The 22,065-nt window shown below is 44.5% G+C and overlaps 2 protein-coding genes across 3 annotated transcripts in view; both read left to right on the forward strand.

The window, feature by feature from the left end:
* The first annotated feature begins 835 nt into the window (after positions 1-835).
* LOC115408919 (uncharacterized) lies at positions 836-8,877 on the forward strand. Of its 2 annotated transcripts, XM_030119888.1 has the most exons (7): positions 836-1,186; positions 3,211-3,383; positions 3,704-3,922; positions 4,944-5,104; positions 5,517-5,649; positions 6,875-7,078; positions 7,244-8,877. In XM_030119888.1, the coding sequence occupies exons 1-6, from the start codon at positions 958-960 to the stop codon at positions 7,049-7,051; spliced, it is 1,092 nt and encodes a 363-aa protein (XP_029975748.1). In that variant the 5' UTR covers positions 836-957; the 3' UTR covers positions 7,052-7,078; positions 7,244-8,877. The 2 variants fall into 2 exon arrangements, with proteins under 2 accessions (XP_029975748.1, XP_029975747.1); XM_030119887.1 differs by having other exon boundaries at positions 6,875-8,877.
* A 2,513-nt stretch (positions 8,878-11,390) lies between these two features.
* The window catches only part of klhdc8b (kelch domain containing 8B), a 190,508-nt gene continuing 179,833 nt past the window's right edge, over positions 11,391-22,065 (forward strand). Inside the window, exon 1 of the mRNA XM_030118673.1 lies at positions 11,391-11,509. The gene's annotated coding sequence lies outside the window, so the exon portion shown is untranslated. The remainder of the gene's footprint in view (positions 11,510-22,065) is intronic.

Genomic DNA, 22,065 nt, shown 5'->3' on the forward strand with positions numbered 1-22,065 from the left:
AAAAATCCTTCAGAACTTCATCACTAACACTAATTTTAGGGGCGTTGGGGCTATCAGTGTTTCAATAGTACAAACAAATACATGTTTATTTTATGAGATATGTGTGACTTTTTTAAAGGTATTGTCCAAATGTATAAACAGTTAGTGCTGGTATTTTTTTTCTGCTATTCCTAAATAGACTTTGTTTTTTTTTTTTTTGTCCTTGTTCATTTTGGCCGCTAAGATGTTAAAAACTTATTTTGACAGCCTTCAAGTGTCAGAGCAGATTTTGCACAAAATCCACAAAGAGACAGACAATAACACATGTCCCTGCCTATGGGCAGATTATAGTCACCAATTTGTTTTAAATGTATGTTTTTGAATTGTAAGCATGAATCAGACAAAGACATTCATCTACAAAGAGAACGCGTATGTTCTGCAGGGTGAAGACATCCAGAGCAGTCTGGACTCAAACACATCAAATCCTCTGTGAAGCTCTTGTTATGGACAGTACGGTCAATTATTGTAGTGAAAGAGCAGAAGCAAGCCGAACTTTTATCATTTTTATTAGTGCTGTGGCCTGTCATTCTGAAGTCTTAGTTCAAGTCAGTGTTGGGAAAAATTAACCGACAAAGTTTTTTTTCGCATGCTTTTATAAGGAAAAGCTTTGAAAATTCATAAATCCAGTTTAAGTTTTCTGCAAAAGAAAAAACGTGGGAGACCCTCATGATCACCGCCTCATCATTATTACAAGAACACTGTTTATCTGTGGTCGTGTCTCTGCTGACGACCAGCAGGGGGCGCTGTTTCCCGTCGCTCTGGAAGGAGCCGCCCCGTAGCGGCTGAAGAAGAACAGCCCGGCAGGAATGAGGAAACGCCGGTAAAGCCCCCAGCCGGTTCCCAGACTCCCCCCGACTCCGACCGTCACAGCCCGGAGGACACATGGCGGAGCCGGACCGGTGACCGGCCGACGCTGTCATGGCGGGGAACAGCCGCGCCGAGGGCCCGGAGGAGCCCGGCAGAGACACCCGGGACCCGGCGGTCCCGCCGGGCCCCCCAGTCCCCGGGAGGAGGAGGAAGAAGCTGGTCCTGCACATCGACCTCAACAACACCATCCTGGTATCGGACGCGGTGACGGGCCAGGGGACCGTGGCTGCCCTGGACTACTTCCTAACCACTGTCACCTGGGGCCGGAGGAGCAGACACGGTAAACAGACCCGGCGGGACAAAAAGACAGAAACAAACAAACACAACTTATTAGTCAATCATCCGCATGGGCCGTTTAGTGCTGCTCTCCACTGCTCCACTGTGCACGTGATGAAGGATGGTTCTCCGGGACTGCACCCTCTGCTGTCTGCGTCCAGATTGATCACGTTGGTGTCGATTTATAACTGTCTAACAATGCATCGTTACATCCCTAAAACAACAACAACAGCATCAACATCAACAGAAACATCAAGTCCTAACTGCTACACCTCCATTCGTACAATGACAGTAAATACATGTTCCGATCATTTATGTTTGAGTTGTCTTCTTTTTATGGAGGTTACCGAAACTCAGCAGGATAGATTATTTGTTTGTTTACGTGTCACCTGATCATACAAATCAGAAAAGATTTTTGCACCAGGCATGTTCAGCATCCAGGGAATCTGTCTGGATTTAGTAAAGTTTTTTAGGTACCTTTAATTAAAAACTAGTGTAAACATGACTTTCACACCTGAATCTTTGCACATATTCACAGAAAACCATAATAAAAATATCAATAACAGTATGATAGACAGAAATAACATTTGTAACTGATTTACAAATACATATTACAGTGTATTGCAAAAATGATTGACTTTTTGAACTTTGATGACTGTTGCAAAAAAGGGAAAAAAACTGTTGTTGTTATTTAGAGGTGTATGTCTGTGAGCTGGATGTGAGGCCCAGCCACCGCCTTCCCTTCATGCCTCTGAGACCTGGAGCTGTTCACCTCCAGGAGGCATGGAGGGCTGCAGAAGTTATCTCCTGCTCTGCTGAGTGGAGCTGCTGTCTGCTGTAAACTTGTGGAGTATGGACGTATACGACCAGTCGGACCGGATGTACCAGAACAGGATATTCTGCGTGCCACACCCTGAGCTGGAAACTGCCGTGCATCTTCCCATTGACGTTCTTTCAATGGTCTTTCTGGTATTTCTCACTATAGGATCTGATGAGATGCCTTCTGCATCAGACTGATCAGCCACCCTTCAGGAGCAGTTCTCTACATGTTGGGACCCTGATTTGACAGTGCTGAAGGAGTGGCAGATGTTTGATCATTTTTAGGTATTTCTCTTGTCATGAGCCACAGCTGACAGCGGCTCAGCCTAAGAGAGGATGAGATTAACTTTAACCCTTTATCAAGCAGTCAGTGAAGTGATTATACTAGTTAAAAAAAATTTTTTGAAAAAATTCAAGCTGACCAAAATGTTTTGCTTCAAAATTAATTTTAATGTTATAAATTTATCATTGACTTTTTCTGGAGAAATGTAATGATTTCTATTTATTGGCTCGGGCGGGGGTGATGACTGGTAGTAAGTGAATGAAGAGACTGCAATAGTGCTATTTTGAGGAAGGTAAAACTGCATTTTGTGCATTTTAATAATTATCGCAAACTCTAGAAATCTACAGAGTTCAACACTCCTCAACTGCTGACTTTCCCCCTGGGGGGTCGGTCAGGACACACAGGGTACGCTCAGGATTATAATGTCACTTCTGTATTCGGGCCTCTCCCTGCTTCAGCGCGCCTCTTTTTAATGTCAGTTTAATGCACCTTATTGCAGTCAGGTGTGCTGCAGTGTTTTGCAGCTGCCTCAAAAGAAATTTCTCGCTTTGCTCTTCATGATGTTGTGAGACTGTTACTAAATAATTGGGACAATTTTCACTCCCATTCCTCCAGAATATCTTTACTTCCAGGCCGTAGCTGTGGAATAAGTGTAGAATTCATTCTACTAATTTGCTCACTATTTTAGTGGTTGTTCAGTGATGACTGCAGATACGAAATATACACTTTAAGCTGTTTTAATTTTCTTCACTGTTGAGGCTTGAATGTATTTTCTGCTGCTGACTGAACGCTTTGTAAAAATTTACTTGTAATTTAGAATTAAATGTACAGTTTTTCCTGAAATACAAACGACGATCCATCGGAGTTTAGTAACAATAATTTAATCATGAATTTTTAATAGAAGCTGTGTTGTTGTGTCTTTTCAGGCGCTTGGGAATGGCTGAGTGAACTCCCCTCCCTGCAGCCTCCCTGCAGCGACGCTGTCAGCTACTACTCTGCGTTTGGCCGGACGCCTGGCTTCACGTCTGCCGCCGGCCGGCGTTTCCGCGGCGTCCTCGACCGACATCTGGATCTGCTCCGCTGGCCCGAGGGCGTCAAGGTCAGAGTCCCTGAGAGGAGAGTTCGATTCTGCCACTGATCTCCTCTGATCAGCTCTAAATTCGAAAGAAATCCAGGATTAAACAGAGTCATGTCACCCCAGTGGCCCCTGGTTGAACTGAACATGCTGTAGATGCTTCTGTCTAGTTACACTGAAACATGCATTATGTAGGATTTAGCAGTACCGACTGATGGCTTTGCAGATTGTACCAAACATAATATTACTGCAATAGAAATGCATCAATTCTAGTGGAATTCAACACGAAGGAGCTGATCTACTGCGACTCACACAGACTTTCCACCTGGCTGTGTTCCCTGCAGGGCGACCAGGAGCTGTCGGTGAAAGGAGAGGACGGACGGTTGTACCACTGGATCCTCCCCTCCTTCTTCCAGCTGCTCAGGGACCTGGCACTGGAAGGCGTGGAGTTCGCCGTCGTCTTCCGCACGTTCGGGACCGACCTCCCCCGCGTGCTGAGAGCCGTGTCCCGAGCGCTGAACGACGGGGCTCACCCGCTGTTCCCAGAGCTGCCTGACCTGAAGGTAACACGCCGTCTGACTCTGACGCTGTTCTGCCGCTCATTCACAGCCTGAAGGGTTCGTAGGATCAACTGGATGAACGATTTGTACCTCCAAGAGCTCCAGTGGGGTTTTTTTTTGTGGTATTTTTTTAACTTTGGAGTCTTCAGAGACTCAGAGAGAAGAGAAGGCAGTGTGAGGCTAAGGTCAGTGATCTGACTTTTCTCCTGTCTGTCATTTCCGCTGACATATTGGCTTCTGTCATGTTATCTGTGAAAATGACAGACAGCCTTTCAAATATCCATTGTTGAAAAAAGAAAAAGAAAATCCAGGTCAGGTGACCTCTGTTCCGGCCGTGTCAGTGACCTCTGTCAGTTTGACAGCAGGACTGCAGGAACGCTTCAGGAACAGTTTAGGACAGTGGCTCTCACACAGTCAGCTGAAATAAAAGTGCTGCAGAAACCCTGGTTTTCTTTGACTTGTCCGAAGCTTCAGGCCTCCTCTGTAGTTTGTCCTAAAAGATTAAAATCTCTGATTCATGCCTCCTCTTGACTCCGTGTCCAGTGTCCAGAGAGTTCGGCAGCGGTGTGTGTGTGTGTGTGTGTGTGTGTGTGTGTGTGTGTGTGTGTGTGTGTGTGTGTGTGTGTGTGTGTGTGTGTGTGTGTGTGTGTGTGTGTGTGTGTGTGTGTGTGTGTGTGTGTGTGTGTGTGTGTGTGGTGTGTGGTGTGTGTGTGTGTGTATGTATTGAAGGCTGAAGATGTCCCCAAAAAGCGAGGCAGCCGGACGCAGTCAGCTGCATGCAGACGAGCCCAGTGGACCCTGACTCTCTGTTCAGCTGGAAGAGCAGGAGGAATCGCTCATTAAATATCACGTTGCTGCTCAGTTTCTAACATAGAAGAGCGTTTTTTTGGCTTCACAGCACCAGAACGTCTGTTTCCTGCTGTGGATTTGGTCTTCTGGAGAAGTTTGCTTTAATAAGACCGTTTGGATCTGGTGCTTCCAGCACAGTTGACAGCAGTTGTCCTTCTTTCTCTTTGTATCTCAGATCAGCGTGGACTTGACTCCTGGGAAAATCCGCTGCAGTAAGAATAAGACCGTGTTGAGCAGAGCCGAGGACCGCCTGTCCACTCGGGACGGAGAGAGGGGGCTGTACCGGTACCTGAGCTCCGTTCAGGGCCTGGGGGGGTTCCAGGACCACTTCGACTGGTAAGCTCCCTCTGTGCTCTCTTCTCACTGTTCCTCTTCCTGTCAAACTCATTTCAGTTCAGCTTTATCTGGAGTAGCCCGATCAGTAAGGAGAAACCATAAACTCCTCTTGTATTTCTGTTTAAGGGCAAAGACATCAGAGAACTCTGTGAAAAAGTTCTTATCAGGAATTAATGCAACTTTATCATGACAACATTTCAATACAAAATACAGTAAAATGTCCAACAGCTGTCTTCTGTTCATTCTGTTACATCCAGAAACTGCTGAAAAATGTTAAACCACACAGTTGTGCAGCCTTTAGTAGATACTTCTTCACAAACCACTCGATCTCTTTAAGAATTAAACAGAGAGAAAAACACTTTTCAACATCTTTCTATTGTCTAAAATGTCTGACAGCACTACTCCCCCCCAGGTGGCTGGCTAATGGACTCTCTCTCCGTGGAGGGAAACCTTTGTGGGTCGACCCGTTTGACCAGGACGTCCAGCACATCTTCATCGACGACAACATCCGACAAAATGACGAGGACACCATCGTTCATCCGAAGGTAGTGAAAGGCAGGAAGCTCAGGGACGTTTCTGTTGTTCCTGTTGGTAACAGTGAAATGTATCTTTGTTCATTTAAAGTCACAGTGAAGCTGTGCTGACAGAGGTTAGCTTTATCAAACCTGAACTGTGTCTGGTCACTGCTTTATTGGACAATTAGCCTTGTCAAGACCTTGGTGTCCTCAGAAGGTTTTCCATCCAGAGAGTCTTTTTTTGAGATATCATGTAGGGCTGAACGATATGGGCAAAATTTCATATCTCGATATCCATGCCAGATATCTTGATATCGATACGATATATTACAATGGATTCAGTGAAAGTTAAGCATTTTTCAGAAAAATAAAAACATCATAATACAAAAGGATGTAAAAAAAATGCAGTTTTATTTATGAGAACCCACTGCCACTACCACCAAACTCGTTTGTACAGATTCTGCAACCGCCCTCTGCCATCAGCTGTCAACCAGTTAATGAGGTTTGTGGTTGGCTGGCCTTACCTGTGCATGGGCGAGCTTACATGCAGGGCAACCAGGGGAAATCTTGATATCGTTGATTTTGAGAAACTAATGTCCTGAATGTTCATATCCCAATATCGATATGATAACGATATATCGTTCAGCCCTAATACATGGGACTTTTTTTCCTCTGTAAATCTATAAATAATAAAGTCCAATTCTGCTCTAAAATGACCTTGTAAATGCATGAAAACTTCATTCAGAATTAAGTTTAAATCCGGATAGACCGGCGGGTTTATTCTCCCTTGGAAGTGGAATTATATGCTAATTAGGCGCGAGCTCATTCTGGTCGTTCTGCGCATGCTCCGTCGTGATGACGCAATTTTCCATGATGGCGGCCCGCTGTCCGCGTTTGGGGTCGTACGGAGACGGTTTATTTAACGGCAGTTTCAGAAGAATTTGACATTATGAAACGAGCGGGTCGACGGGCGATTGACAACGCGGAAATTTTCAAAGCTGTAGCGTCAAAGATAATTAAGAAAGAAAGACGAGGAAAAAATGCTGTTTACTTCCGGGAGACGTCATGACGTCACGGCCGCCCCGTCCAGTCAGAACGCTTCGCAGGCCCCGGCGTGAGAGAGGATTTAATCCTTCGTTTTTCCACGTAAACACGTAGCTCATAAATATAATTCTGAATTACTAAATTCAGAATAAACCAGTTCTGAATTAAAAGCACTTTGTAACCACACTCGATGTTTTGTTTTGGCCTCCAGGTGTTTGTGGCTCCGGGTGGCTCGGACACTCGGACAGCTTCCACCGTCGAGCTGTACGACATCAGCCTGGTTCAGACCGACCTCCTGCAGGCCATCTCTGACCCAAACTACTTCACCCAGCGGGTCCACATCTGCCTGGAAAACTATGAGAGCAACGTCCAGCAGGGGGCGGTGTAGCGCGTGCTTTGTTCAGCCTGACAGGAGGTGCAGGGACCTGACAGTGTAGCAGTTACACCTGGAGCCACGTTACAGTGATACACTTCCTTTCTGAGTGGAACACATGAACAGTCATGTGAAAATGTTTTCAGACTCACAGAAACAAGAGGAAGTAGTTCAATCGAGTCCGATCACACCGTCTGCTCTCCTCAGGTGAAGAGTTCCAGAGTTCCAGAGGGTCAGATCAGATGAAGCACTCCATCAGGGCCTGTTCATCAGAGCGCAGGCTGCTGACTCAGCACTTCACTGGATCAATCAAGTGGCGTTTCATGACACTTCCACACTTCTCTCTCTGAGAGCTTTTTATTTTTCGTGTCCTGCGTTTACATCCTCATAGCCTAAAGACAACTTGAATATTTCCAGACGACTGAAGCTCCTAAATTAACAGATGTGGCTTGTTTCTGGATTCGTACTGTAAACGATCGTCTGCAGGATCTCTCTGAACGACAACCCGAGCTGCGTCTCACCAGCTGACAGTCACAGAAACAGATACCAGATCCATCACTTCCTGATTAGCTTAAGAAACAACAGTCATCCATACCCATAATGCACTGCTCCGATGAGACACTGAGACGTATCTTTAGATTTATTATATAGTTTTCTCAGAGTGAGGCGCCCCGGAGTGAATCATTTGATGGGCTGAATTTGTGCAGAAGTTGTAGTAATTTGTGTTTGGAGGGTTTTACTGTGTTTATTCTGGAGCTTCTGGGAGGTTTTTAATGGCTTCATTTTTCTCAGGTGGATTTTAAAGAGGCAGCTGAATGGAAATGGAGAGAGAGAGAGAGAGAGAGAGGCTGGCTGATAATACCAGCTGTTTTATCTTAGCTACAGTACATGGATTTTCTTAAAAAAAAACAGTAAATATGCAATTTAAGAATAACAGAAACAAAAGAGAGATTAGAGTTTTGTCTGCTGTGATAACAGTTTGACTTTTTTAAAAAGCTTTATTAAGAGTTTGATGTTTCAAGTCGGATTTAATGTTATTATTGAGGGTTTTTTTTTAAGTAAACTGCAACAGACCACATATTTTATTTTACCACAGTTACAAAAAAGAACTATGTAGTTTAAATAAATCAAATGTGAGAATGTGATCATTTCCCTTTCACATTAAAATTCACAGCTGGTGAGCTGATCCAGTGTTCATTAGACCCAGAATATCAAAACCTGCTCTCCTGCAGCTCCACTAGTGCTGAAAAAGACAAAAGAACTTCTCAGCTTTACTTGGTGAGATGTTATCAAACCGCTACTGAAGAGAAAACACACTGAACATGATTTAAATGTGTTTATTTCAGGTACGATTCCTGATCGATCCAGACAAGTTGTGTCTCTGACTGAACAAAGCAATGCAAATTTATTGTCTCCACACGATCAACAATGAACAAAGCAGAAGATTTGACTGAACTACAGCAGACTGTTTCTCTGCACATTCAAAAACTTTGAAAGATCTCAATTCACTGTGAAAGAAGTGAAAGAATGTATTAAAAATGACCACTGGAGGAACAATCTCAAACATGTCAGCCTCTTCTTCAGTATTTGATCACACTGGAAATCTCCTGTTCGTCTGACATGCAGCTCGACTGAGGAAAACTTTTCCTTGATCATTAGAAGAACTTAGTACATGAAAGCTTTTTAACCAAAACTCATCCAGGGAGAAAGTAAAATCCTGTGAATGCTTTCAAACGCACATCATGTCAAAACTTGAAGTGTCATCATGTTTTCTTTTATTTATTTTCCTGTGAAACGTCTCGTCTCCCTGTGCTGAAATCAAATAAAGGATTCTTAAAGCTGCTTGGAGTTTTTCCTCGATGACGCTGCTCCTGAGCAGGTTGAGCTCTCACTGATGTGATGTTTGATTCCCTGGAGGAGGGACGTGCTCTGATCGCCTGCTCCACGTCCAGCTGGAGTCTGGATGATCCACCAGGGATCAACCAGTGTCCATGTGTTCAGGTCTGCAGGTTGTTAATGAAGGGAAGTATTCTGATACATCTGTGTGCTGGAAACATGAAGAACACTTCTGATGTTTGATTTTCAGCCGGTTCAAAGCGAGTACTGCCACGTTCTTCACTCAGCCACACTTGTGCAGCTCTCCAAGGTCACTGAAGACCAAGATTGAATTTTCAAGACTGAAAGGATTTCGTGATCTGAGCGAGGACATGAAGCACCGTGCACATTGATTCTGCACATCTGGAGAGTATTCCTCTTCTCATCGGCTCCCTTCATGATGACCTTTAAGTGATCAGACTTGATCCTCCTTTCTAACGTCACTCAGTTGAGGTCAGCTTGAGATCTGAGTGGACGTCATGAAGCTCAGTTCTCTTTAGGAACATTAGAAGTTCATGTGCTTCAGTCAGAATGTAGCAGAATCATTAACGATACAAAAAGATATCAAATCTTTCTCATGTGTGTGAAGGTAATTAGCTCCAGGCTGAATTCTGATAGAAATGAAGAGCCGAAGCTGACCCAGGTCACTGTGTGGGAAGCAGCTCAGAAAATACTGTTTCACCTCAGCTTCCTGCATGAATTAAAGTTTTTTTCCTCACACTCAAAATTAAAGAATTTGTTCTCAGGTCTGATCTCTGTCCTCATCTCTGGTCTGGTTCCTGTGTTTCATTTTGTGAGAAATCATCATCTTTAATAAAGATCATCTTCAGTTTTGAGGCTGATCAGCATTTGGGTCCTCCATCCACATGAGCGAGAAGCTTATTTTCTGTTTTTAAAAAATGCAAAAAGAAGGTCTGAGTCTTTAACAATATAACTGTGATTAACATCAGCTTCACCAAGAACTCTGAAAGTAAAAATATGTAATAAATTTCCACTGTTCTTTATGCAATATGTGTCGAGTGTGAGTCGCTAGGTTTTTTTGTATGAACTTCTTGGTTTTCACTTTACTCTGAACTATGAAGAATGCAAGGTGAAGTCATTCCAGTGAGAGTAAATCCACCCAGCATCTCTAGACAACCACACATATTCACATTCACTACAATATATGCTGCTATCATAAACTTACAGAGGGAAAAAATCTCCCAGTTAACATGTCCCTGGTCTGGAAGAAAACAGAAACTCTATTCCAGCACAGGGAGAACATGTAATTCCATTCTGAAATGTCTCTGAAGCTTCACTTGAGTCAGGAATTTCTGTGAGGCTGAAGTTATGGACAAGAGATGTAAATTATATAAGTTCATTTAATTCTTTGTTGGTTTCGATTAAAAATCTCCAGTTTAAGTTATCTAACTACACGCTTTCAGTAAACATTAATGCAACACAACACTCTTCTGTTGGCTTTTTGGCAGATTTTGTGCAGTTTTCATAGTGGATGGCAGCACTTTCTGTTAGTTATGGTTCATAAAAACTTTGACGATTTTATTACATTAATTGTACATAATGACAGTTTTGCCAATAATTTCTCGTTTGTCAGTTTTGGGCAACTTGCTTAAAAAATCATAGTTATTAACTACTTATTAAAAAAATTAACTGAGTTGGTAACAAAGTTACAATATTTCAAAAACACGAGTCATAGTAACGGTTGCATTACTTCAAAAACATTTTCAAATATGTCAAATAATTTGGATCTCCTCTTAATGGAATTATAAGATGAATGTTAAATTATTTATTATAAAACTGAGCTACTGGATTATTCGTTGCTGAAAATAGTAACGCCGTTCATTGTAATGCTGTGACTTCCATCACTGTTCTGGATGATGAAGCTCAATTTGACCTAGATATGCAAATGAGCAACTATGCAAATTAAATGATGTCATTTAGAACTTTCCTGACTGAGAAGTTGCAACAATGTATCAGTTTTAAAGCAAATCAATATATTGTTAACAAAAAACAAATAAAGTGCACCATATTGAACTATTAACATTTAATGTAAATATTATCATTATGTCACATGATGCACTTTTATTTAACTTATTATGACACTGAATATGTAGAACACAACTCATCGTTCAGTCAACCTTCCTTTCTCGTGACAGGAGTGTGGTGTCACGTGCTCGCTGAGCCTCTGCTGGGTCCGCACGAGGGCAGCAGCGCAGCTCGTGGAGCAGCCTCACCTATACAGGCAGGCAGCAGGTGAGTCTGGAGTTTCACCTGATGCTGAGCCAACCGCGAGGAAGCAGCCCGTTTCTCCGCACAGCCACGAGACGCGACTCGGAACCGCGGCCGCGGATGCGCGATGCGCGTGCGAGCTGCAGAAGGGAGCAGGCGCCGTGCTGGAGACACTGCGTAAATACGACCTGGTGAGCGGAGGAGGAGAGACGTTCAGTCAGCAGGAGGAGTGTGGCGGTCACTGTCGGTCTCGCTGGGTTTTGTCAGTAAACAGGTGCACGGCGGGGCGCGCGCTTCTCCTCGGACGGGGAATCCAGCTGTGGAATCCAGAGGTTTAGCTCCGAGCACCGCGAGCCACCGGAGGCGGAGGTAAGAACTGCTGCCGCCAAACTTTGAGCCGCCGTGCGCGGATTTCACGCGCACTCGTGCGCCTCCAGGTGTGGATTTGGAGACTCGGTGCACCACGTCCACGCACGTGCTGGGTTATTTGCGCGGTTGTGGTTTTGTTGGGCGTTGCAGATTTGCGTGAATATGAAGACACACATGGACGAGCGCGCGCGCTCCTACGGGAGTTTCGAACACGGTAAATGGTGCAACGCAACAGTGGACGAGGCTGCTGCTGTTTCATCAGGCAGTCGGAAGGAACATCAAGTGAAAAGCGAGCACTTTGCTGCTGAGCAGCCTTCTCGTGCGTTGCGTGATCGGTTTTTGGTGCACATCCGCGGATTTAGACGGGAGGTTGCGGGGGCAAATCCGTCCAGATGCTGGGTGAGATACGTCTTTTCTAGAAGAGCCGATGTGTGCCATCTGCTGCGCTCAGCAACATCTGGATGAGGCTCTCAGTCACTGGAGCCTCCAAGTTCAGTTTTTTCTGCTGCGCCTTTAATCTGTCTATAAGCCTACTGTAACTACACCCCAGATTATTCGTCTTCTCTTGGTTTTAACATTAAAGCTTGAGTTGGGTCTGCATGATGTACTTTGGAAATATTTACCTGAGTCGCTTCTTTTTAAAGTTATTATCAGATAAACTCATCATAAGTCCTGAAGTTAAATATCTAACACAGCCAGGTAAAGCTGGAACACTTCATTTTCTTCGAGAGGTTAACTCTATTTTTTCAAAAACATTTGCAGCTGTTGGAAACAAATGGCCAACTCGTGAATGTCTGACACAGTTGTCATTACAGGCCTCGGTTTGAGTTGATCATTATGGATAAATCTTGGAGTTTGGACAAAACAGGCTTATAGATCCAGCAAATATATTCCATCTGAACTATGTGTGCAATTCATCATATCTCCAAGTATGTTTCTTTCTTTTTTGTTCTCCTGATCCTTCCTCATTCTTTTCAGCAGCATCCTCTGGTTCAGGGGTCTGCTCCTTTAAATATCTTCATTTCTCAAATGACTTGTTCTGTTCTGTGAATCAGATTCTACTGGACTTTATTCTGTTTGAGCTCTTCAGCAGGAATCAGGACAATCTCCACTGTGACCAAAGATATATTTATACATTTAGCTACAAACGTACTGTGAAGTTGAAAGGTTTGGAAACTTCGGGGGTGTTATGGCTCAAATTGATCTATTTCAGCATTTACAGTGAAGGCGACCTATTTTTGTAATGTTTCAACTGTTCATTCACGGTTCAGCAGCTGCAGCAAACATGCAAACCAGTAGTTGGACAGATGGTTCGGCTGTAAAGGTTAATATTTTAAACTGGAATCATGGAGTCAATTATGTGACACTTTTTCTCACTTTAATTTTGACATAATTAACCATCTGAAGGCATCCATGTGATGTTTTCACAAATGAACACAGTTGTCAAGATAATACAAAAGAACTTTGTTGGGGTGAGGATTTCTGAAGTTTCAGTGGAACCTGGTACTTCCTGCAGTGGAACCTCTCATTTTCTGTTTGATTGCAACTCGATCAGCTGTTAAACTGCGTGAGAGGGATTTTCTGTGATCAGAGTTGTTTCCCTCATCGCTGACCAGTCGGTCCAGTTCAGGTTCAGACGTTCGGGCCGTTCCCATTCATCACTGTGCCAGGAAGAGACGCCGACTCAATCAGTGACCGGCAGACAGCAATAGGAACCAAGATGAATTCTGGGAGCAGAATCCTGAAAGAACACATTTGACTGTTGATTCATGGCAAGTTGATCTTCCTTTCTGTCAAACTGGCCCTTCCAGGCTGCCCAGTCCCTCATTTAGTGCCTCTCCTTGTATTTCCCCCTTTCTGGTCTGTTCTGACGCCCTTCTGACCTGCAGCGCTGGGACCCGACTTGGTGTGAGCTCATTTGCATAATGAGGATCACAGCTGACACGCAGCGTCTGGGCCTGTCTGGCTGGATCCGGCGGAGATGTGCGGCGCTGTGGCAGCTCTCATTGTGCCAGCGAAATGCCGCCTTTAATCAGGACTCACCGGGAAGGCTGCGGCCTGCTCCTCCTCCGCCGGCTCTGCCTCTTCTCCATCATCTGTACAGAAGGGTTTGGCGGCGGCGGCGGTGGTGGGGGGCGGGGGGGACGGACAATGACAAATGGATGCTCCCAGTTTGAAATTATGCTCAAATGGAATGAGTTATTGATGCAGCAGGTTGCCACAAAGGCTTGTTAGACGTAAGTGGATGGATTGTAAAGCATGATCTTCCATGGTTTTGTGAGCATTTCATCCCTCTGCAGGGGAAATGCACATTTTTTTTTAAACGTTTTACATTTGACTTGTGCTGCATAAACAGTTGAATCGCCCACTTTCCAGCTAGATTTCTGCAGAAGTTTAAACCGAAGCCAGAAGAGTTGTTTGGAGCAGAATGGCTTTATTTCCAATGACGAAGCGACTGGCAGGGCAAACAGCCACACTCCACATCTGTTCTGCCCGCTCAGCTGCTGTCTTCACCTCCATCATCGTTTTCCTGTCGTTTCACGGCGAGACGGTGACAGCAGGTCGCCACCGTCGGTAAATTGCATGTTGTTTGTGTGAAGATGGAGAAACTGAAGCTTGTCCTCCTGTGGAACTCGCTGCTCCTTTGTCCAGAGCTTCAGCTGAGATCAGTTGGCGGTCGGCCGTGCTCAGTGCACCTTTACATGGAGGAGTGACACACACACACACAAACACACACACACACACACACATGCACACACGCACACAAACGGCGTCCCATGTGGTGAAACAGGTCAGCTGATTGTAGGTTGGACAGTATCATGGTACGGCACTCCGTCAGTTCTGATTGACCAATCCCACTGGAGATAATGTAGATGTTTAATGTGTCCAGACTGATTCCCTGTGATGAACTGAAATGAAATATCGCACGTCGACATGGTGTGTTTGAGAGAGAGAGAGCAGGGATGGAGAACGTGCTGGGAGCTGCCGGCCAGGCAGTGTTTTTGTTTGGTTCCTGCGTGGTTCAGGCCAACAGGAAGAGCTTCCAGTGAAGTGACCGTTTGAAGACGACTCCTCGTCCTTTCAGCTGCAGCAGAGCAGCAGGCAGGAGCCCCGCTGTGGAGGGAGCGAAGGACAGTGGAAGCTGATGATGTGATGGTGAAATAGATAAAGGTGTGTTGTTTGGCCCGCCGCATGGAAAGTTTCAGTGAAAAACACTGGAATGGAAGGAGAGTCACAGTCATAGAAACACTTCAAGTCTTTGGTATCATGTCAGTGGTGACAACGCCGTCCAGGCCTCGCTACATGTATTTTCACACATGGACTGTTCATGGACCTGAAGTGTGGACCTAAGTTGTTCTTGCATTATCAGTGCAGAATGTGTTCACGCTTTTTGCCGCTATGGTCTAAACCTTGCTCCAGCTGTCAGACCTTCTTGTTTCTGTGGCTGCTGAACATGAAAGAGCCTTATTTACTCAACTACAGTTGGGGTTCCTGTGATGAATACATTGATGGTTAAGTTTTGAATTGTGATCAGTGTTTGTGTAGAACACAGTTGGCATCAACATTGAGGTTTGTGTGACCAATGAAGACAAAACTGTTTAATTGAATGAGGAAAATGGAAACGGCAGGGATGAAGGTGTTCAATCTGTGTGAACAAAGTTTAAAGCGCTGCAGTCATGTGTGTTATAATGGTTCTCCCATGTGCATACAGAGAACTCCTCTACATCCCTGCTCTGATCAAAGTGCCGTCCAGTTCAGAGGTCATGACTCCTGGAGACTGGGGCTGGGCTCACATGGGTCAGGTTGGGTCCAGTTGAGACAAACCCTGGTGAGAGAGCTTCATCTGAGCAGTGCATCTGTGGAAGCAACACTGGTCTGCTCCAAACAGTCACATCAGGCTTCAGAAGCTGAATGTTGCTGCTGATCAATAGTTTTAAATTTTTAATTTGTTTTCTCAAATGTAAATAAGCGAACAGCTGTGATTTGCTTGCTTGCTGTATTGCAGGGGAGGCAACTCCGGCCTCGAGGGCCCACATCATGCATGTTCAGGTGTCTTCCTGCTTCAGCACACCTCAGCCTCATCAAAATAGTAATAATGAACTGTCCTGACCAGTCGGTTCTCCTGGATAACAGCTGAACTCTTCACTCTTCACCAAGAGTGACGCCCGACACCCTGTGAAGAAAACTCCTTTCAGCTGCTTGTGTCCTCGATCTCATTCTTTCAGTCACGACCTGAAGGTCATGACCTTAGGTGAGGGTGGGGATGTAAACCGGCTGGTAAACAGTCTGGAACAGTGACTGCATTGCTGCAGCCGCCTGTTCAACAGTGTGGCCAGTCGATCCTTTTCTGTCAGAACCATGGATCTGGATCCCCCCCACTCGACACCCGGCAGCAAACTGCTCCAGTGAACGCTGGAGGTCCTCATGTGACGCTGCCAGGAGGACAACATCAGCGTCTGCAGCAAGCAAGGAGCCATAATGAAGTGAGAATGAGGGATCAGGATGGATCATCTCACAACGTCCTGCACTAACAGAGTCCCAGCATTCCTTCCTGACCGCTGCTGCTGCACGCTGCTGCTTTTGGCCTGGATGAAGTTTGAATTCTTCATGTTGGAGAAAAGTGTCTGCTCCTCCATGATAACGCCAGCTGCTCTGATCCTTCTCCATGTTTACAGTTGGTTTGACGCTGCAGACGTGTGAACGATCACTGATCATGATTGGAGAAGCAGTTTATCAAGACAATCCAGGACTCAATGCCTGCTTGTGATCACGACTCCAGCTCAGCTGTCAGTATTCATCAAATCCTCCATTTCCCACAGTGGAAACGATTTTGTCCTTGAAGAGGACTGATTGTTTTGTTTCCCTTCTTGTTGCCTTTCTTCCTGATTGCTGTCTCTCATGCTTCAGGTCTCATCTCCGGTCTTGCCCTGCTTGGTGTCAGTCCCTCAGTGAAGCTTGTTTTTGGATGGAAACCCAGACTTTTTGGCGCGTCAACTCTCTACCTTGTTATTTTTACATTTCTGTTCCATGAAAGTTTTTTACGTGCATCTTTCCTTTAACTTTTTACAAACAGGCATTTTGTCTCTGAGTCTAGATTGCTAGTTTGTGGGCCCTACTCAGTCTGTAAAATGTAACGAGTACAAAGTCTAAATGAACCGAAGCGCAGGGAGCGGCCGACATCGTCTCCATGCACGACATCTTCTCCTTCTTCAGAGGAATGATGATCAGTGGTTTTTCCTCTGTTCTGTATTGGATGTGTTCTTTGAGAGCTCTCAGCTGATTAAAACACCACAATAATCCCATGAGAGCTCGTGTTGGAGCACACAGCGCTGCTTTGGAAGTTACCAAACTTGTGTTGCGTGATGTTCGTCACAGCAGCTGCTCAGCTTCTTGTTTACATCTTTTGGTCTGAAGTTAAAAATACCACAAAGAGAACCAGGCTGAAGCATGTTTAGTTCTGATTTTTTTTTTTTTAAATCTGACTGGAAAAACCCGTGTCAGGGTTCGGGGGACAGTTCTGATACTCTATTATGAACAGGCTGGATTTGGTCACACAAAGGTCAAAGGTCATGCTCACTTGTGCTCTTTTTATAGTGATGACAAATTTCTATCCCATGCTCAAGAATAAGCAGATTTTAGTGATCAGGAGTCACATGATCTCACTTCTGTGGCAGTCTGAACATCACACGCCAGATATTTCTACACAGACACACAGCGGCCGGCTCTGTGCTGCTCCAGCAGCCTCCAGCAGCTCTTCATCATCACAGGGGTCGGTGCTCCGGGGCTCAGTCATTCAGGCTGCTGAAGGAGTTTTTTGGCACCGCTATGATCGTGTCCTGCTTGAAAAAAGAAGGTACAGCAGCCTGGTTCAGGGAGGTGTTGTGAATGTCTGTTAGAAGCGAGGCCAGCTGGTCTGCACGCTCCCTTCATCTGTGTTAACACGGTGGAATTGTTTGACCTCTGTAAAGGTTCTGGAAGAGGATAATCTCAATACATGGTTCTCGTCTCTGCTCTGGGATCTATCGTGCTTTAACCTGCCTGAAGCAATCCTTCTGGATCCTTTTTCAGACTTGAGAGAAGTTTGATAAAACCCAAGTAGATGAAACTTCTTATTTTTTCAAAGATTTACTGTTTATTTTAGGGGTGTCCTCAGGTATTTGACGATTTGATGATTCGTTCGAAGGGGCCTGATTCGATGGCCAATCATACAGTCGAGGCATCAAATGTGGTTAATAAACGAGGACCATTCCATTACAGCTGTATGGGGGTGCTGAATGACTGATTTTACATAGAATTGCTTGTTTTTTTTTCAAATAAACATGATATAAAGCCTATTTGATATACATGTTAGCCTATCAAATATACTGTGGAAAAATTTACTTAACTTGTAGTTTTATTCAATATTCTGTCTATTCAGTGTTTGTGAATGAACCACCATGGTGAATGGCGCAATCCGATTTTGTGCAGAGCTCCGTCACAGAGCAGCATCTCGGTGGTGATTTGGCTGAACTTTAAAAAGCTCACAATGTCGGAAAAAACCTCAGAACAAGTCAAGGATGATCCAAAAAAAAGTCAAATGCAAGTTGTGTCAGGAGCTCCTTTCTTATCATTCCACGACTGTGGCTTTCCACCTTAAACGGGTCAGTAGCCAGATAATTAGGTGTATGAAAGATGTTTCTGTCACTCACTTTTCAATTTTAATGCTGACTTTTATTTCGTTTAATTTTAATATTTTAGGTTATTATTATATTATTTTTTTATTTATCTAAAAGGCTTATTCTATTCTATTTAATTTAGTGTTTGTTTTTGCATGGATGCTGCGCAACGGACCGACACAGCGCAATTAAGCCTATTTCATTTAATTTGAGCAGATAATGTGAGAAATTGTTAAGCCAAAAAAATTTGAGCTTATCTGCAGAGATTATAGATGTAAATAAATAACATGCTTTAGCCCGTTTGTTAGAAGAGGGTTTGGTTCTGGTCATTTGAACTGTACTTCATTTGTTTGATGTTTAGAGTTACCGACACTTTGTTCCAGTCTGTGGTTCAGTGTGTAGGAAAAAAATGAAAGTGTTTAACGTTCCTGCCCTGGTTTTTTTTTTTCACTGCAACATTCTGCTGTAGCCTATTCAAATGATTCTAAAATGAAAAAAAAAAAGAGATAGATTCGACTATCAGTCAACGATCAGCAGGAACAGATGAATCAGATTCGACTATGTAAATTCTTAGTCGGGGACACCTCCAGTTTATTTATTTATTTCACAATTGAGCTTCATGTGTTCACAACGATTTTATTCAGTGTCTACAGTGACTACATCTGTACAACTATACTGACTGATCAATGAGGCTCCCATGTTGGGATGTACAGTGATCAGGGCCGGCTCTAGGCATAGGCGAACTAGGCGGCCGCCTTGGGCGCCACATCCCGAGGGGGGCGCCGCGGTCGTACAAGGGGCGCCACGACGCTCTGTGTTCCGTGTGCCCCGCCGTGCAGCGGTCCGACGCACCGCGCTCCTCGTCCTCGGCGGTACTGATCGGTATTGTTCGGTATTCGTCTTGGGCTCGCCTAGGGCGCCTCTGAAGCCCGGGCCGGCCCTGACAGTGATGTGTGTGTGTGTGTGTGTGTGTGTGTGTGTGTGTGTGTGTGTGTGTGTGTGTGTGTGTGTGTGTGTGTGTGTTCTCGTATTTCTATCCTTGTTGGGGCCAAATGTCCCCACAAGGATAGCAAAACGTGGAACGACGTGCCTTGTGGGGACCTTTTTCCGGTCCTAAGTAGGAGAAACAGTGTTTTCTTGACCATGTTGTTGTTACTGAAAAAAGTAAAAGTGCAAAAACATTTCTTTAGGGTTAGGCTTTGTTGTGGTGTGGGTTAGGGTTAGGGTAAGGGTCAGGGTTAGGGGCTAGACATGAATGGGAGTCAATGGACGGTCCCCACGAGGATAGAAATACGAGACTGAGCGTGTGTGTGTGTGTGTGTGTGTGTGTGTGTGTGTGTGTGTGTGTGTGTGTGTGTGTGTGTGTGTGTGTGTGTGTGTGTGTGTGTGTACCTCAGCCAGTTTTTTGTCATTTGAGGATGAAGTTTCCTGCTGACAGTGGACAGTTTGGACGTCCAGCCTGCCGTCGGTGTGGACGCTCAGGGCTTGGAGACATGTCACAGAGCGAGGAGAAGGAAAAGTAGCATCAGCAGGGGGAAGAAATCAAGTACCGAAAGCAGCAAAATAAAGATGAGTCGGATCGAATTGGATTGGAGGTTTAATTTATCCTCAGATGTTTTACTCATGTATCATCGCCATGCATGGATCTCTGACTGTCTTAGTGTGTCGTTGTTATAATTGCAAGATAGATGGATGATCCCTTATTTACACACTACATCTGCCACTAAAACTCGGCTGATCACACTCTAATTCAAGAGTATTACCTGGAGCTGCTCTGTTTGCTGACAGGCCAGTCAAGCTGATTCCATTAATTAGGCTAAATTAACTGTTAACTTACTAGATAAATATGTACAAAGGAGGATCCCCACAGTGATTAACAGACATCTACTGATTGAGTCTACGAAGCGGAGGTCATTAAATCCATCCATCCTTCCATCGCGCTCACTCCTCTGTCAGGTTGTGGAGCTGAAGCCAATCCCATCTGACTCTGGGTGAGAGCAGGATCCACCCTGGACTGGTCACCAGACCATCAGAGGACAAGCACACACTCTCACAGAGGGAGAACCCACAAACACATGGGGAGCAGAGTTGTTCCGATTCCGATACCAGTATCGGAAATTGCGCCAATGCTGCTGAAAATGCCGGCATCGGTATCGGCGAGTCCTGGAGTCCAGATACCGATCCGATACCACGTCATTAATTAAATTAGTAATCTATTTACTGCTCAGCTCCGTCAGCTCCGTTAGCTCCATTAGCTCCATTAGCGCTGACACTTCTTCTTCTCTAATCTTTTACGGCAGCTTGCATCCCGTTGGTTACATTACCGCCATCTGCTGGTCGTTAGCTCTGACACAGTTCTTTGCCGTGCTGCTGTGCTGCAGCTAGCTGTTTTTTGACCGACGACGAAGAATGGATCACGTGACAGACGTACAGCGCCCATCAAAGAAGCTTTTTTTTTTTTTTTTTTTTTTTTTTTTTTTTTTTTTTTTTTTTTAGAGTGCAGCTTCTGCTCTTTGGATTTTTATTTTTTGAATGTAACTTTATAGGTTGGTTTTGGACTAACGTTTTGGAAAGTAATCTTTTAAGTTGCTGTTGAACTATTTTTTTACTCTTCTATTTTAATGCCTCTTCATTTTACTATATTGTTTTTGCACCTTAATTAGAAAAATATTTCTAGATTTGTTTATTAAGCTACTATTACACTGCTGTTATTTATAGTGTTTTATCTAAATTCCTTCATTTTACAATATTGTGTCTGCACGTTCATTTAAAAATGCAACAACATATTGTCCGAGATTTATTTAAGTTGTTGTTGCACTAATGTTTTATATTGTTCTATTTAACTTCCCATTTAATTTAAAAAATATTGGGGCTGCACTTTAAGTTATTGAAGATAATATTTCCTAGATTGATTGAGTTCAATTACATTTGCACTACTGTTTTTTATACTGTTCTATTTAAAAACAAATGGCTTGAATTTGCTGTATTGATTCATGTTTTACAAAGGGTTTAACCTGAGTCATACCTCACCACAATGATAATCATGTGACAGTCATGCAGGCGTCTCATGGTATTATTACCTCCGCCAGAAGGTTATGTAATCATGTCGGTTTGTTGGTTTGTTGGTTGGTTGGTTGGTTGGTTTGTTAGCAAGACCATGGAAAAAGTAATTGACGGATTGCAATGAAACTTTGTGAAAAGGTGGGTCTTGGGCTAACTTAGAATTGATTAAATTTTGGTGATGATCTGGATCACTGTCTGGACCAGGAATTTTTCAAAGGATTCTTCATCATTGAGAGATAGGGAGTCTTTCACATGGTTGGGCAGGCCCGCCGACAGGGGGCGACAAACGCCTGGTTCACACAGGACGCTCCGCTTCTGACGCAGAAGTGGGAAGCGCCGCACACCGACTGTCAGATCGGCGCCCCTGTTAACCTATCTGACGGTTCATACAGGAGACGCGGGAGACCGCCGCGTGCGTAGCGGCTCGCGCCGTGGACCGCGGCGCTCCGCTCCTCTCTATTTTCTCCGCGAGCCGCGCACGCCGTGTCCCGACAGTTGTAAAGCTAGACAGAGGAGATCGCACCACACAGGAAGTCGGGAACGGAAAATATGAGAAAATCTGGTGAATTTTCAAATTAAAATGAAGTAAAATAACATAAATTATGTTGCTTTTTGGTTTTCCTTTTCAGATAAACACACACACACACACAGAGGGAGAGAGGGTGACAGGGCGACAGAGAGAGGCACCGCATGCCGCAGCGCTCCGCTCCGATCACACCCGCCCAATCACAATGTTGTGCGATTATATATGGTGTTCTTACGGTTGTTGGTGACTGATTTGAGCTGTGGCGGAGGTCTGCACTCTCTGACTGCCAAATTCTAGTTTTATAATATACT

The sequence above is a fragment of the Salarias fasciatus genome, chromosome 20 (genome assembly GCF_902148845.1).
Source record: "Salarias fasciatus chromosome 20, fSalaFa1.1, whole genome shotgun sequence".
In the NCBI taxonomy this organism is placed as follows: Eukaryota; Metazoa; Chordata; class Actinopteri; order Blenniiformes; family Blenniidae; genus Salarias; species Salarias fasciatus.

Excerpts from the sequence above, each read along its gene's own strand:
- LOC115408919 (XM_030119887.1), top strand. The coding sequence starts at position 958 with ATGGCGGGGAACAGCCGCGCCGAGGGCCCGGAGGAGCCCGGCAGAGAC. Across the intron at positions 1,187-3,210 it reads GGGCCGGAGGAGCAGACACG|GCGCTTGGGAATGGCTGAGT; the intron begins GTAAACAGACCC and ends GTGTCTTTTCAG. Across the intron at positions 3,923-4,943 it reads CAGAGCTGCCTGACCTGAAG|ATCAGCGTGGACTTGACTCC; the intron begins GTAACACGCCGT and ends TTTGTATCTCAG.